Source organism: Apis florea, unplaced genomic scaffold, assembly GCF_048593485.1.
Source record: "Apis florea isolate Af1SG1 unplaced genomic scaffold, ASM4859348v1 contig_3203_pilon, whole genome shotgun sequence".
NCBI classification, from domain to species: Eukaryota; Metazoa; Arthropoda; class Insecta; order Hymenoptera; family Apidae; genus Apis; species Apis florea.
This window is the reverse complement of record NW_028256723.1, coordinates 6531122-6549460: the sequence shown is the minus strand read 5'-3', so window position 1 is coordinate 6549460 and position 18339 is coordinate 6531122. Positions and strand designations below refer to the sequence as shown.

General features: G+C 37.9%; 1 protein-coding gene across 2 annotated transcripts in view; it reads left to right on the top strand.

Moving 5' to 3' along the window:
• The window catches only part of LOC100866381 (zwei Ig domain protein zig-8), a 71804-nt gene extending 61744 nt beyond the window's left edge, over positions 1-10060 (top strand). For both annotated transcript variants that reach the window (XM_086911095.1, XM_086911096.1), the window contains exons 5-7: positions 4833-4960; positions 7210-7378; positions 8783-10060. In XM_086911095.1, coding sequence (XP_086767221.1) covers positions 4833-4960; positions 7210-7378; positions 8783-8871 — 386 coding nt within the window. In that variant the 3' untranslated portion in view covers positions 8872-10060. The remainder of the gene's footprint in view (positions 1-4832; positions 4961-7209; positions 7379-8782) is intronic.
• The last annotated feature ends 8279 nt before the right edge of the window (positions 10061-18339 follow it).

Genomic DNA, 18339 nt, shown 5'->3' with positions numbered 1-18339 from the left:
GCAAAAGGGTCGTCGAATCGATCGTAAGCCCCCGTTGAACTTTTCGAGCCTAATCGATCGAGTTTTGCTTCCCCCTCCTCCTCGAATTTCCTTTGAAGGGCGGCTACCAAAGAACGGAGGGGGATCGATTATACCTCGAGGAGAGTGAATTCTCTCCAGAGGTGTGTGGTACGTAAAATGTCTTCTATACAAATACTTGGCCCCCTTGTTCCTTCGCTTCCACTCCATGTTCTCCCGGAGGAGAAGCAATATGCCGTTGAAGGGGCAGCAACGCTTAAGACTTCTTCGAGGAGGAGGAGGAGGTGGAAGATATCTCTCTCTCTCGAGTCCCGTCTCGAGATCTTTTTTTTCGATTTTATCGAGAATTTTTCCGAGAAAATTAAAATCGTGCTTATTTCTTTCGTTTAATAATTCTTGAGGATTAGGTCGAGGATCAGGCGGGCAAGGTTGTGAACTGGATCTGTGTGAATTGCTGTTTCTGAGAGCGAGAGAGAGAGAGGAGAGAGTTTATGTCATGTGGGTGCCAGCACTTAGTGGTCGTGGGTGAGGTTTCAGCGGGCGATGCCGAGGACAAAGCTCACGGGAAGCGAAATTAGAGGCCATTATACGTTGTCCACACGGCTGTCCATGAATAATGCTACGAGAAACCGGCCTGCGGGAGCTGGGAAATTAGTGGGATGAAAATTTTATACTATTATATTCGGCCTATTGCTCGTGGTTGGCCGGCGTCGAGAATAAAACTAATAAGCGCTGCCAAAATTAGCCGAGTGGAGGCAACGAAACTTTGGACCTGTAATTGCTATAATTGCTCGTGTTTACGAGTTTTCAGCGATTCTGAAATATGGAGGACGTTCAGACTTCAATACATTGCGCAATGCTGACGAACGATTGTCTAAAGACAATGCTACCAAAAACTACACACTAAAAAGCAATAAGACTACCGCAGAATGGAAGGTTCGAGCAATTAGTAAGATAGGGGAATGAAGAGGGGGATAACGAGATCCTCCTTGCATCGCTTGTCGTGTTCGTTTAGAGAGTGGCGAGGAGGGTTTCAAATCTCAGCCCCTGTTATCGAATACATTGCCCCAAAGGAGCAAAACTTGCTGCGTCCTACTATTACCTGACCTGTTGTTATTGACTAGCGCCATCTCTCTGTTCAAATACAGGTAACAACTGAACAACACTGTGAGCAACAACACCAATTTCCCAGAAAAAAAAAAAAAAAAACGAAATGTACAATTTACTTTTTCGTTTTTCTGAATCTTGTATAAGACAGGATTCTCGAAAGGAGAAACCAATTTATTCGAGCGGTGGTAAGCTGACGTCGTACGAAGCAATTTGCCTCTTCTCTCCTTGCCACCTAGAGAAGCAACTTCGTTTACAGGAGGACGTATTTGTCGAAGAATGCGCAGGACCTGGGCCTCTTAAGGGAAACGTGGTCGAAAATTGAAGGTGGAACACCGGGTTGGTCAGCAAATCATGACTTGCCAAAGAGAATTCGAGAAACTCGAGGAATCCCTGTTGCCCTCCCTTCCTCCCCGACCACTTCGAGTCTCTCTCCTCTCCTCCTCGAGTCGACAGAGGGCGAACGGATAAACCTGTTATTCCTCCCAAAATGCCACGGGGAATAACAAGACCGCACCGACAACATGATTACTATTGTCAATGTTTGCACCCTTCCTCTCCCTCCGACCAAATTTCGAGGATCCTCCTCCTCCTCCGACGCGGAACTCAAACAATCGTTCCGTTCGGTGAAATCTGAATTTTACTATATCCGATATGCTTCGAGTTTGCCTCTTATATACATTGGAATTACATTCTGATTTGTTCTTTTTTTTTTTTTTTTTTTTTGTATTTGTAATCCATTTTTACGCACATTTTTATTTTTATCATGATATATTAAATCTAATGTTTTCATTTCTCGTGATAGGCTAATTACGATTTCCAACGATAGTTTTAATTTATAAATGTAATTTTGCATCGAAATAATTAATAGTTTTAGAAACGAGATTTTCTAACGTAACTTCCATAAGTGAAAATAATTTTCACGAACGTTCAAATTGTAGCTCTTCTATCTATCTATGTAGCGTGTGGTTTGTAAGGATCGTCAACAAAGCGTGTGAAGTGGGGATAAACGGTCTTCGAAGCGAAGGACCCCTCTTGCCCCTCCGCCGTCCCGCGAGACTTCTTTCCAACGGTGAACAGCACGTGGAGTTTACGTACGAAAATGTTTGAAAACAAATCATAAAGATCGTGTTTCATTTATGACTTGTATATATAGTTCGAACGGGCATTTTTTAAAGACGAGAAATGAAACAGGATAGGATAGATATAGTATGTGCTTCTTTTAGCTTAAAATTAACTTGTGAAACATCACAAGTATTCGCGAAAATTGTCGATGCTCACGAATTAATAAATAACAGAGAGCTTCGTCAGAAATGCCATTTAATAAAAAAAAAAAAAAAAAAAGAACAGTATATGTATATGTAATAATTCGTTCAAAATATTCTCTATGACGAAACGTTTATTTTAATTCTCTTCGAACTGGATTGACGATTTAAGAATACATTTGAATTTTTACCTAAATACTTGATTGACTTATGTCGGTAAATTAAATGTAACGAATCTTTCGTTTCGTTCCATCTCGATAAGTGGGACGACAGTTTTATGGAAACATCCGTAAATCGTTACGTTGTATCGTGGATATTATTGCGACGCATTCAACAGTCGAAGGACAGAGGAAATGAAGGTCTTCGAGTTGGCAGCACCGAAGTTGGCCAGCAAACTAAGGAAATCCGGAACCCGAGCTTGTCAGATAATCCGAACTCGACATCGAACGCTTAAGACATCGTGCTTCTTCTCGTCGTGTGACAACCATACGATGTTTTGAGGAATACGTGGCTTCAAAGAACCTCTATTTTTTTAGTATTATTTTTAGTAGATATAATTCTTTAATCTAATTTAAATTTCTTCATACAAAAATTATTTTTGTATAAGAGAAATTGTATCGTTTTTTTTTTATTAATTTATGAATTTATAAAATCAATGAAAACGATTATTTTTCTTTATTAGTTTGCGATATTTCTCATAAAAATTTATCGAGTAAATTCAAATTCTGAAAGCTTATTTTTCGTGTCGAATTATATGATTTCTTTTTTTTTGTTCTAAAGTATGCCTCAAAATATTTAACATCTAATTTTACATAAAAAAAGAAGAAAAATATATTTACAATAAAAATTTTTCCAAGATTTCCATTATTTCACGTTATGGATTTCAAATAAATGCTACTTAATTGTCATATAAATAAATAAAATTTCTCAGAAACCAAACTTCTTAAACAAGGCCCCCCCCCGACTTTGATATTACATTTGAATATTACAACGAAAAATAGTAAAAATGAAATATTTTCTTCAACGACGTTCTTTTTCAGAAGCTTCTCACCCCCTCCCCGTTAGAAGCAAAGTAAAAACTTTGGTCGGTTTCGAAGCTTCGAATTGCTCGTTGCTGGAAATTTATTCAATTTTCGTATCTCGCGGTAACACGTTTGCAGAACAACGTTCGATCAAAACGGTTCAATAAACGATCCACCGACGAGCGAGTGGACGCATTCCAAAGTAGCCTCGGCCTTTCGTTGATTGTACGCGATGCGAATTCTTCTCCTCTTCGTAAGAAGAGCGAAGTTGTTCCCTTTGCACCGATCGATCCAATCGGTATTCTCCTTGGCCGAGTCTTCTCTTCTCGAGAGAGAGATATATATATATATCGATCGTTCAGAGATCCTCGAGAACGTTATTGGATTTTATCTCGACCGACCGACCGACCTTCCTTCCCCTCCCCTTGTCTCTAACGATAACCGCGGAGAAAAAGCAAAACGTCAAAGGATCGAAACTATTTTTTTTCGTCGTTAAAGATGGTTCAATTTCGATTTTAATCATAAGTTACATTATCTTTCATCAAGTTTTCCAAATATTTAAATTTTAATGCTTTGTTATGAAAAATATTTGAAATTGCGACGGGAAAGGAGCGAAAATTTTTCAAAGTAAATTCGAATTTTCTTAGAACCACTTGGTATGGGTAGAACCTTTTGGTTCGAATAAAATATTTTTAGTTGGATAAAAAGAACGAAAGAAAAATGGATGGAAAGATGGGATAAGATAAATATATAAAAAAAATTCAGGTTTCAATTACTCGGTCGAATCTCTTGAACGATTTAAAAATCTGGAAAGTTAGTTCGTTAGAATTTAAATTGATGGAATTTTTTTTACGAACGAAGTACATTTGGTTGTCGTTGTTCTAGATTCTACCGTCGAATTTTTCCATTTTAATTAAGAATCCCCCCCCCCCCCCCCCGATTTTAAACTGGATTTCTAGCTTTAAAATAAAATATCGGATATCGAATAGCTATAAAATATCGGATCGAATAGCTATAAAAATATATCCAACAAATCGAGAGAAATATTGCGCGGAAAAAAACAATAATTTGCAGCTCCACGCGATTTATAAATGTACGTTTAGACGTGGAGCGAAACAATTAGAATATAAAACCTTTCATCACCGTGCTTGACGCATGATTCCCATTCCAGAGTTTTATCTCTCTCCTTTTCTCTCTCTGTCCCCCTCGCGTGTTCCATTTCTTTTAGTTTAATCCAATTCTCTATATACGCTCTTAACGTTTCTTCGATCATTAATTTTTACCGAAAAAAAATTAAATTTTTTATTTTTATTTTCTTCGATTAAAAGCGTTTATACACTTTTGTATAATTAAAAAAGCCGATCATCCATCATGTTTCATTTCTCGAGATACGAAAGTGTTCTGGATCCGTTGATTGCAGAGCCGGTCACAGAGATCGCCGGAGGGCCGGATATGTTCATCAACAAGGACAGCACGATAAACCTGACGTGCCTGGTCAGATACGCTCCCGAGCCACCGTCCACGATCGTTTGGAGCCACGATCACGAAGTAAGCTGAATATTTCGAGGCAAGATCTTCGAATCCTTTTCGAATTTCCTGTATAATACTTTTTAATAACTTTTTGCGCTTGAATTCATGTCTCTCTCTTTCTCTCAAGTATCATTTGGTTTCGAACAGCGATAATAAATTTATTTATTCGGAATATCTCTTCGTGAATAAATTCCTAACCTCTTTACGTACAATCTCACGAATAATATAACGTCGAATAGGTGGATTTTCTTATTTCAAATTCAAAGATCGCGATAGGACTCTAACTTCGACATTTGGTTTCGAGTTTCACGGTTCGTGGAACGTGGAATATTGTTTTCGAGAGTTTTTTTTGCAAGCATGACGACGGTTAGCCTCGAGCGAGGACGAGCGAAGAAATTGACGATAGAGAGAGAGGGGAGCAGTGAGGAAGATAGAGACGAAGCGACGGGCAAAAAAATAACAATAACGGACGGGGTGAATGTTACGTGTAACAGAAGTCGAGAAGGATTCGACTTTATTTATACGTAAAAGAACGTGAAGATACGTAAAATGTTAAAATATAAAAGTTTCATACGTTAATCGAACGCGTGAAATCGTCTCGAGCCGAGCGCAAAGGGTTAATATCATTTTTATTTTTCTCCTTAGAATCGAAATCAAAAGTTTCCAAGTTACGGATTATAAAAAATTTGTCAAATAAACGAAATATAATCTCCTCTATCTCCTCTTCAGATTTTTAATTCCAAAGAGAGGAAATTTCGAATTTTTTATCGCCACTCTCGATTTCGCCTTAAACTTTCGATTTCGAAACAAGATCGCTCGAGTCGAGGTTCGTTTTATTTAAATTCGATCACGAATGAGCAGGGTAATAATAATAACAATCGATATTTTCCCTCTTTTTTCCATTCCAAAAAAGGATCGCTGGTATACGTATATGTACGCACACACACACACACACACATACACACACGTGGCTCTTCCATTGTTATCCTATGATATCGATTACCGGTCGAAAGCGAGTTCTCCTACGAACCGAGTTATTTATGAAGTCGGGCTAACAAGCTCGCGATTGTTCCTGGACAACGATGCGTGGAGGGCAGCGCGTAAATAAAGATAGCTGGAACGTAAATTATTCACGACTCGGATAAATCTGGTATTGATTGAGGGCCGGAGGATGGCCCTTCGTCAACCGTGATGATTTATCATCTATTGTAGTAACCAAACAGATCCCCCTTCCTCCTTCTCGTTTTCGTTTATTGCAATGAACAATTGAAGAAATGACACGGATCGAGAAGGCGTTGATCCGTGAACGAGTCGTTCTCTTCTTTTTGTTTCACGTCTTTCCCCCTTCTGTTCGTATTTTAACTCGTGGAAAAGGTAGGAAACGAAGGGAGACAACTGTGGATCGGGCGAGTGGTTAATCTCAACCATTAAGGTGTACTGTATCGGGATTAAATCTCGAGTGTTACTACCGCGAGTGAATCCTTTTTTCTTTTTCTTTGTACACATAATATATTTTGTATTCGATGTGTTATACTGTTGTGAAGATACGTTTTTTTCAAAATTCAACATTCTCAATTATTCGACAAATTACAACTGCGACGGTAAAATGTTCTACTTAAAAAAACTTGACTCAAACTATTTATTCTATTATCGTGACATTGTTGGCATGCGAACAAACAAATCTCAAAACGTGTCAGGTGAAAGCAATGAACTCGCCAAAAAAAAAGTCCACTTACAAAATGTTCTCCAACATTCAAAAAAAAAAAAAAAACTCGGAACTCTTGATCGAACCAATAACGGATCATTTATCTATTATCGCGACAATATCAGACAAAAGTAGTGAATTCATAAAAAAAAAAAAAAAAAAGAAGAAATTATCCCTTTAGCCAAACTCCAAACTCGTTATCTTGATCAAACTAATAACATTTATCTATAAATAACTATTGCATTTAACAAATAAACATCAAGGCCGAATTAAATTCATCAAAAAAAAAAATCGTCCACCTAATAGAAATGAAGAATAAAATAAAACTTCAGTCCATTATTATCGATCGCGCCCGTTTACTTAAAAACACGGAAGGGGGATGGGTAGCCGGTCGAGGAGCGCGGGATCTTCAGTACGTGTTTTAAAGGCATTTGTTCCGTTGGAATGGATCTCGCCACTCGGGGAACGACACTTGTCATCCCCTCCCTCGTCTCGAGTGGCTCTATTCGGTTGCAGCTGTAATGCTAGGCGCGCTCTGTCCGTCTTCTTTTCTGTTTCGCAGGCGATTAACTTCGACTCGCCGAGGGGCGGGATCAGCTTGGTCACGGAGAAGGGACCCGTGACTTCCAGCCGTTTGCTGATCCAGAAGGCGATCGAGAGAGACGCCGGCTTGTACACGTGCTCACCGAGCAACACCCACCCGAGCAGTGTGCACGTCCATATCGTAAATGGTAAATGGAAAGAGAACAAATTTCGATCTCTAATCTTGCTCTCTTCTTCTTCGAAAATTGGATGAATACAATTAGAATAGTTATTGTCATTTCGAATATTGCATCGTTCCGACGAAAGTATTTTCGTGGACCGTCTTTTCTCGAGGATTGGTTTTAGAGATTTTAGAAACGAAAAATGACTGTTGGAACCGGTTATTTGACGATAAATTAATGTATATTAATACTTTATGTATCTTTTTTTTTTTTTTTTTTTGAGCGGAAAAATTCTAATTCAATTGTTCGTGGATACAATTCTTTATACGTACGAAATGATTAATAACATCGAATAGCTATTATCAATAAAAACTTTCCTATATTTCGTGTTTAGGCGATCAATCGAAATGTCACTGCGACAATATTCCAGAAAATGTTACAAATTATTGCTTGTCACGATTAAACTACATTCGATATCGTTCTTTGATGATTCCTTTACAAATCTTTAAAAATGATCCAAGATCCAATTTTGTCCAAATCGAAAAAATTTCACGAGAATGCTTAAATGTTTCGCCCCCCCCCTTCCTTCTCCCCCGTAGAAAATCGATTGAGAATGGTTTTGCATCGCATTGACCCGAATAGTAGGCGACCGCTTTAAAATTAAATATCGGCGTGTTTTGGATCGCGGAAAGGAGCGACGTTATTACAATACGCGGGCATTATCTTAATTCGTTTTGTTGCCGAGGTGTGGCGCTTGAAACACGGCGCAAACGAGTTTTCGTAAAGCGGCGTAATCAAAATGAAATCTTCGGTCGCGTACAAGTTGGGGCCGGGCCCCCCTTTCGCGCGACATCCCGAACAAACTTCGGGCGGAAGAGTTTGCCGCGAGTAAACGCGCCGCGTTCCAAACAGTTTCGCAAGTTTCAGAAATTTCATTTACGCATCGCTCGAACGATATTAGAGGACGACGCTCGTCCGTACAATTAAGTTTAATTGCTCGAAACATAACGATGCCGATGTCGAACGTTTGTTTTCAACTTTTTAACACGCCTACAAGTTTTTTTTCGCGTTTTCGTCAAAATTGAATTTGTTTCTCTCGGAATTCACGTAGCAAATCGCTCGATTTTCGATTATTTTTCATTTGCCTCGGAGAATAGCGATTTATATCGACTAATATGAAAAAAAATATAAATATATACAAAATAACTGAAAAACGATTGTTATTTCGATCCTTAATTTAACCCATATATTCTTATCCAATGAATATAATATAAGAGAAAAAAGCGTCGAGAAACGAGATTCATTCTCTCCTCTACAGTCTCGCTCTGGATAACTAGCGTTGTCTTATCGGTGTAATTCGTCACCGATCCAATGGGGAAGGAAAAATAGCGTTTTTTTTTGCATCACATCGTAAATTTCCGTTTGTTGCAGAGCATCCAGCGGCGATGCATCACGGAAGCGGCGACAGAATGGCTGCGACCCTACTTACCCTCATCCTACTTCTTTTCATGATCATTTAGCCAGCGTTCGGTTTCCACGGATAGTGATTTTAACCGCGCGCTGAATTTCTGACTCCTCCGCTCTGAAATTGAATCAATTTCTCTCGATTAATTCTACGCTCACGTCTGTCGTATATTATTATATATAACCTTAAAAAGAGGAAAAGAATTTCTGACCTCTTTTTCACCTAGGAAAAATACAATTCGACGAAATTTGACTTTGATGAGAGTCAGAAATAGATTTTATGGCTTGTAAAATAAAAATACGGAAGTGAAATTTTTCAAATAAAAATTAATCAATTGTTCATCGTACGCAGTCAAAGAATTAAGAAAGATTCGAACGATCGGTGAAAATTTAAAATTTGACTTTCTTCCGAAAACCAATTTTTTAAACGGAAAAAAATATATTCTGCATTTTTTGCTTATATTCACAATCAGAATAATCTTCCATCGGAGAATTGATTGATTTCACTTTTGAAAAATGTTCAAACTCGAAAACCGCGAAAGCCTTCGAATCGAATTTCCTTATTCCTGATTCTCGCCTTAAATCTCTAAGTTATAAAAATTCCTCCCCCCATAGATCCCATCTCGAAGAAACAGAATCGCCATGAATCACGGACAATATATACACACGCACGCACACGTATGTGTAATTTCACGATCGTATCGTGAAAAGTAACCGACGGAACGACTGGTATCGACACTGGATTTAATTAAATAAAAACACGTTGGAAACACGTTGTCCCGTTGTGGCGTTCCAATAACAAACTCGCGCTTCTTCTTTTCACGTCATCGAAAAGTTTCGCCCATTCTATACGTTTTATCTCGAAGAGGATAAGCGTCGAAGCGACTCGCGCCTCCCCGGCCAAACTTGTTATATTTCTGTTCCTGTCATCGGGAAATAGAATCAACGCCAGCCAGAACGATGTAGAACGAGCGTAGAATCTTCCCTGCGTCCCTTGCGGGGCTGTCTAATGGATTTACGAGAGAGGGGACGAAATCCACAATGTGAACGTGGAATATTAATTCCACGGTGTGCGATTCCGAAGGATTGGAAATTAATTTGGAATACGTCGCATATCAGATAGATTTGCAAAAATTTTCCTGTACATTAATGATTAGGGGGGAAAAGAGAGAAACGTAATTAATAGAAATGAAAATTAAGACGAAAGAACGTTGAAATGTAAATATATGCGTATATATATATATAGGTACGTATGAGTTTTTTTTTTACCTTATTTCGAAGAACTTATAATTTTTTTACATCGTTTTATTCTCATTCAAGCGTGTACGTTCATTTTATTAAAAGCGAACGCTTGAATTTCGCGCCACAAACGTTCACCAAGCACGATTGATTTTAATTTTCATCGTCGATACGTACGATCGTTATAATTTTCTGCTTTACCGGCAGAAAAATTGGGACGAGAAAAAGATTGTAGGTTATGTCTTGGCTCGCGGTTAACTGCGCAATTATTTTCTTCGCAACGAGCAAATTTATCGATTTACGCGGAGTTTGTTATTGGTGTTTCGATTACGCAGATTTGTTCACGGACGTATAGTGCGATAAATATTACAAAGGCAACAGTGGATCGCGTCGAGAGTTTTACGTTGTTTCGAGAATAAAAGAGGTTATGTCAGCGTTAAGGATCGAGTGCAACGATGCGTTGCACGAGGTTAAGGGAGAAATGTGTTACGGTGGATTAAGGAAAGAAACGGCAGAACAGTTTATCCGAAAGCTCGGCGGAGCTATTCGTACTGATTACCACTTAATTCTCCTGTTTTTACGGAACCCTCTAAACCATTGTGATTACAGCCTATTTCCGACCGGCGGGAAAAGTTACTGCCCACTTTCCACGGATACTTTTGCGCTGTCGACCGGGTAAAAGCACGGTTATAGAGCGTATAAAGTGAAATATTCTGTCTAACCGAAGAAACGAAGTTTAATTGTACGCTTGCGTTGGCGGGGAACTAGGTAACGCTTTTAAAGAAAAGCCAACGAATAATTTTCACTAACTCTTTGTTAAATCGCGTTAAGTTTCTTTCTCGTAAATATCTTTTGTTTATCGAGCAAATTTTATGGTGGAAAGTAAATAATAGAAAAACGTGGAGGAGGAGAGATGGTAATGTGATTTAATCAATGATGGACAAAATTTAATAAAGTTATTTCGATAATTTATTGTTCAAAACATAATAATAATAATAATAATAAAAATAGTGCCGAGGTTATACGAGAAACAGATAAATGTTATTCGAGCGTTTTAATAAGTAATTACTCGAAGTAACTTTATTCGAAAATTTTATTTTTTTTCAACGGATTAATGCGATTCTTTAATTTTATTCGTAATTCATAATTTAACGATCCGTCGTTGCTTAATTGCGTTTTGCAAATTTTAAAGATAATAAAATCTGTATTTTATTTCGTATACATCCGTTATAAAAATAAATTTTAAAAGTAATGATATTAAAATAATAATCTTTCGTCAGCAATATTACATTATTTAGTTCTTCGCTACGAGAAGTGAAATTTAAAATTTGTTATATTACAATTTTATTTTTTTTTGTTTTATTAATTCTGTTCAAGAATGTACATTTTTCTTTAAGAGGATGTAAATATATTGTATTGTTACCCACCGTTTACGTTCGCTCCATGCACATGAAACGCATTTTTCCTTTTATCCAAGGGACCATGATTGTTGAAGAAAGGCAAAAGAAAAGAAAAGAAACACGGTCTAATTGTTCTCATCAACAGACACGTAAATAAATGTATATTTAATTTTTCAAAATAAGCGAATTGGAAGAAAGGATACGTTTGTATCTTTTGTCGACAAACTCGTTCGCATGTCGAGACGAATATTTCGTCTGAATATAACGGCACACAATGAAACTGTATTTCACATGTTACTCGCATGTTGTAACAATACCATTAGCTGTAAGCGTTTTTACGAAAGAGTGACGAGAGTCGTATGTATATCTTGCATATGTATAAACGTATAATAGTCATTAAAAAAAAAAGAAAAAAGTACACGATACGTTAATTAGTTTTGAAAACTATAAGAACTAGCCAATTATTATAAGTTCGTTTAAAAAAAAATTTTTTACAAATGTACATAAAGTTAAGAATCTTGAACTTTATTATATCGTTGTAGCAATTTATTAAATTAAGAATGAAATTTGACCCGATGTTCGATGTTATTTCCGCAATTTCTCCAAATTAATGAAAATAATACCTACGAGTTGAAATTTCAACGTTTGAACTGATGACATCGTCGAAATAATATTTTCTATCTATTTTGTTCGCTTGATCCTAATTTCTTGCGAAATATTTTTCTAGCCGTAGGAATTATATATTACCAAGAATTGGTATACACATTTAATCAAGATAATAAGTACGAATAATATCTTTTTTTCCAGAGAAATTTTCTAAAATCGAAGGATTTGGAAAGAAGAACAAAAAAAATTTAACCGAAGCCTCGATAAATAAAGGTATTTGGATCGAAGTCGAAGCGTATCCTGAAAGCTCTCTAATACGAGATTAATTAATTATTTGAACCGTCTTACTGGCGTGATATCAATTATTAAAACTTTCATCCAAGATTAAGTTAACATTTGAACAGCCACTAACATATTTTTAATATTAATAATGAATTATTCAAAATATACTGTGCTTGGAATCAAGTGTCTTCCTCTAGTTACTTTACATTTTCAGTCAAAATAAAATTGTAAAGAATTGAAAATACTAAAAATTTGTACGATACGTATCTCTCGAGATTATATAGGGTGATTCTTTTGTTAATAAATTCAAAGATTGTCACCAAATATTTATTGGCTGAAACACATTTTTTTCTAGTTATTTTTCAAAGAAATGAACATTACTTACGTGAAAATACCTAAAATACTTAATCGACGTTTACGTTATAAAGGAAGCAAATTAAAATAGCAAATTAAAGACGCTCGAAAAAAGGAAAAGTTATTATGAAAGCGAATCACGTTATATATACATTTCAATTATACAAAAATTAGATTAGAAGCGTCTTGTATATAGATGTCGTTCCAAAATTCTAATTTTTTTCGAAGGAATCAACACGATTTATAAAATTCATATTCATATTCGAGATTCCAATTCCTTCCAATTCAGGCGGATAAAAAAAAATTAAAAGCATTCGAAGAAAGAAGAACGACGAATTGTCACATTTCTAAGACAATTTTAACCAAAATCTTTATTTTTCAGATCAAGAATCAACGCGCGAAATTCCCTGAATCGATTTCCAAATCGCTTACATTTACACAAACAGCAGGTAGCGAATTAAGGGGCTTCGCTTAATTAAAGGGACGCTCGAGGGGCAAAGGAAAAGAGGAGGAGGAGGAAGAAGGGAAAAAAAAATGGTGAAAAGAGGGAAATTATCGAGAGAATTTTTTTCCCTTCTTCCTCCTCCTCTTCACAAAACCGTTTGCCTATATTCGGCCGCGAAACACAGCCCTTTCATTCCCCGGCCCCTTTCTTTTCCTTCGTTCCAGTAAGTAACCAACCAACCACGTCCACGTCACATTTTCAAGAAACCTTCCCCCCCCTCCCCCCCACCCCGGTTTTAATTAATCCACCGAGCGCGGGCCCACGCTAATTACCCCTCTCCGCAAAACGAGAGACTTTTTCGCGCGTTCTCCCCCCGCTTTGTAACATCAACCGGTCACCCTCTTCAATCTTCCGTTAGATTTCACCTGCCGTAGGCGTGTCCACTCCCCCTCTTCCTCTTCCTCTTCGCGCGCGCGCCCCCAATTTCTCCGTTTCCGCCCCCTCATCCGCCAGCTAAGTATATACCACCACTTTTTGCGCTCATTCGCGGTTTAATGACGCGAGAAAATTCAACCGCTCCTCCGGCTGAAATTCGACCGCTCCTTGATATCTCGATCCTTCTTTAATTAGCACTCTTCCCCCTCGCCCCTGTCGGGGAAGAGGAAAAATTGGAGGAAGAAAAGATCCGCTCCGCTCTCTGTGGAGAGATGGCGTGGCGACTGACTGTACGAGAGTCTGGAAAAAAAAAAAGGTGGTTTCGCGTTAGTGTGCAATCTAGATCGATCGTTTCAATTCTGAACGAAGAGGATATTTCCGAATTATTTGCAATACCAACATTTATTCAATTTGCAAATAGAATTGATATCGAGAAATATATCGATTTATTAATAATTTCTAATAATCAACGGGATATTTTCTTTGTTGTTCTTTTATATCTCCTTTGTGTAATAAATTCTTTTTCCTCGTATCGGTTTAACCGTTTTTTTGAGAATATCAAAGTGGAAGCGAAGTTGGATCGTGTCTCCAACATCGGACAGTTTTCATACGTTCGGGTGCAAATGGGTGAAGCGAAGAAATTGGAAGAGGAGGATCAAAAAGTTTGGGCGTTTTGAAATGTGCTTATATATGAAGCTAAAGAAGTTTTTAACAGAATTGATACTGCGCGATGATCGTACGCGATCTGGACAATGGTTGGATGCTGATAAAAATCGTGAACGAACGTTGAAACTATCGTCGCAGCCGAAGAAGAATTATTCTTCTCCGAAACGAGGAGATAACAGCGGCACTGAAGAAATCGATTAAGAAACAATCGGTCGATTGGTATCTATCGAGACGTGGACCTATTCTTCAAAAATTATAGCCGAATCGAAATACAAAATTTTAACCCATACTCACCGGATCATCACTAGTTTCGCCATTCGCAGTTGTTTTTAAGAAATAAAATATTCGAGAAGCTGTGATTTCTTCCCGCTAAAACCATCGAGTTTTGTAAAAATGGAATATGTCGGTTAGAGCTCGTATTCTCGATCGAACAAAGATCATAGTTTCGAAAATACATCGTTTTAGTAATACATCTAACGGTTGGTATATTTCATTCGTCGAATTTGTTTGTTGTCACGTTACGATGTAAACGATGAAAGGTGGCTAAAGATAATACGCCTGTTTTGCAGACGCAGTTGCTCGGAAGCAACGTTGAAAGTAAAGCTGGAACCCGTGAAATTAACGAAAGATTTAAAATTTGGTCCCTACTGGATCCACAGCTTGCAATGAAAATAGCTGCGAAACAAGCGGAATGAATATTTCAAAATTTAGTTCCACTAGACTTGTTACGTTGTCTTCGCGAGTGTCAATTTTACGAAAGCGAAGCTACCTTTTCAGAATTAAATCGAGAATTTCACCGAGTCAATTGTCCATTATATTTACATTATACCATCTTATTACCTCCAATCAATGTCGCGAGACTGAAAAATTCAAGTTTGCGAAAACTAAATTCGAGCACAAAGGTTCCTCGTCGAAAACTAGCAAAATTAAAAACTCCACTTCAACTCGCAAAGCGATACGGATACCGTCAACGGACAATGTCTCCAGTTTCCTCCACTTTGTACAAAAGAATTTCGCTCCCTTCGTCTAGCATCCCTTTTCTCGTACATCTGATCACGTAGATTTTTTGCAGGATTCGAGACGCCTTTCTTTCGACCAAACAAACTTAATACAACTTAATAAACGATTAAGATGGACGAGAAGACTTGAAATTTAAAAAAAAATGGAAATCAATTTTGTGTTTAAATCTTCCTCTTAAATGCCTCTTGATGAATCTCGCCTCGAAAAAAGAAAAATCCATAATCTATAATTCCGTATCGAAACCGAGCCGAATTCAATATCGATTTTTTTTTTTTTTCGTATCAAGGTAACGTCCTACGTGTTTTAATTAATCTTTCGGATCGAAAGAGATAACGCAGAAGAAGGGAAAGGTACAATTTTTAATTACTCCGTACGCGCGAGAGAGTATAGAGAATTTTGGGAAATTAATCACCACCAGTTTAATATTCTACCTGGCCTGGCTCGGTATTTATACTTTAATAAACGAATATCTTACGTTCTCCAGGGTTTCAAGATTTTCACCTCCTCCCCTCCCCCTCGAGTTAATGAATTTCAATTAAAAAGTTGGCCAAACTCTCGCAGCAACGAATAATAAAGCTACACGCCGAAAAAAGAAGTTCTAATTGGAAGGCGAACAAATTGCACGCCCCCGCATAATAATTATTTTCCGCGACGGATTCTTCCAACCGGAGCGGGAGGAGAGACAGACCTCTTGTTCGCGATTAATTATCTCGAAACGCGAGTTTTCGCGACGATCGGTTCGGGATATAAACGAAACGAAACATCATTATCCGGGCTATATAAGCGAGTCTATTCCGAGGGATCAAACATCACCTTTCCGTTTGTTGAATATTTAATTTCACGCTATAACGATATCTTTACGAGAATATCTCTGTTGCTCGTGTAATTTTATGACGCATTGCAACTCAAAGGATCGAAAGCACAACGAATCGTTAATGAATCGTCACTGCCTCGATGATATTATTGATTAAATATTCAATTGGACATAGATATATATTCTGATGCTACTTTTATCATCCGATTCTACGATTTAAAATTACAATTTTAACGCAAATTCCTATCCAACCCCACCGATTACCATTGATTACCATTTATTACACGATTCTCGGCACTGCAAACTACTCTAAAATTGCAAAGAACAACGCGATTCGTAATGAGAAAAAGTGTTTGCAATGTTAACGTAGTCGTAAGTTCTTCGCTTGTGGACTGTAAACCAGCTAACTGTCTCTCGCAAAGTTACAACTATAGTATGGTATCCGACGAACGAAACATGATCTATAATACTAACCGATCGTCACGAGAGTTTATTTTGAAGTGACGTTAGAAGAAGTAGTCAACTTCAGTTGAATCCCTTCTTCCTAGCTAATTGGGAGGATCCTAGTTCTTGGGTGGGGCATACCAATGACCAATAACATCGCGAGCAGTGCTCACTTGGCAACATGGTCCAAGGACAAAGAAATTCTACGCCTGACTTGTACACAAACATCGCACGGCAAACGCGAACAAGTGTCTTTCCTATCTTCAAAACAAAGAGCTATGTAGCACGCAAAGTCAACGGTGTTACTTGAGAATCGACTCAGGCTCGTACCAAACACATAAAAACAGTGCTTGCGAAGTCACTCTTTGTTTATATCTATTAGCGGCCCATGGAAACAGGAAAGGAACTATCTCGAACAAATGTCTGTCTACAATCTCGCGAGCCATAGGCGCTCGCGAACAGAGAGACATTTATGAAAAGTAAAGACAAAAGTCATCCTTCTTCGTCCGTGGAAGAGGATCCATTCATCCGTGACGATTAGGGAAACGAGGGAAACGAATCCCCGAGAGTTCGATGCGCATGCACGGGACAACACGAGGATGGTCGGATCAAAGTCGAGCCGCATTCGCACTTGGGTATCGCTCGTTTTGATTGATAAGAGAAACGAGCTGGGCCGGGTATCGCATCGGGATGGGTTCGACAATGGGACGACAGATCGGACATCAGTCGGTCGTTTCGATTCGAGCCAGTTACCACGGGGTTAATACAATGGGTCAATCAAGTAGCCGGGTGGGTATACACCGATGTCTACGGCTATTTGTACGTTCTATGCGACTCGACGTGCGTATTATGCCGAGTGGAACGCGGCATTGTGATAGAAGTAACCCTCGCGAAGTGGTGGACACGTCCAATCGTGAGGATCCTGGATTGATATTCTATCGCTTCAATTAGCGATCGTGGTGGCCGAGCTCTTCCCCCGCTTTCGACGACTATTCGAATCGAATCGTTCATCGGTTCGGAATCGATCGTCCAAGTGATTAGTTAGACTCGTTGACAATTCGTGCCGAGACTAAAATGGATGGACGGTTAATGAAATCATGAATTTTATCGAGTACTAATTTTTATTAATCATCACGCGTATTGATTGATTGCCTCCATTCCACTTTGATCACGGCAATTGTTTTGCCGTGTTATTTTTTTTATTTTTTTCTTTAAATCAATTGCGATGAATTTAGATATTTTTAATTGTATTTTTTATATTGGGAGAGTTGCTCGATCGTGGAAATTAAAAAAAAAATATCTTGTAAATTCATTATTTCTGGTTTATCCTCTTTTAACGATCAAATCATTTGTACATTGCTCGTGAAAGAAAGAAGAAAGAGCGACGATTCGATAATTTCGTCTTCTGATCCTCGATTCAAAATAAAATTTTCTAATTTGTACAAAATATCGCCTGTAATCTTATTTACTCAACAAATTATAGAATAAAGTGGCAAAATTCGATTTCGCATAAATGATAATTTATGAATCCTTAAATTTTCCATAACGTTTCGACAATATTATTTTTCCGTGAAACGTGAAAAATCAAAAGTATTCACAATTTCGATAGAAATGGTTAAATTAACGAAATGATTAATTTCCAAAACCAAGGTGCTCGTGAAACGAGATTCAACTAACTAAGGCAAACAAAAGCTGATAAATATGCAAACGTTGACAAATTCTTGCCTTAATAAATCAGAATTGAGTGGATAAGCTTGGGAAAGCGGGATCGTTAACGAACTACGGGGAGAGGCTTGCAGAATTTTGAGCAGGAAATCAG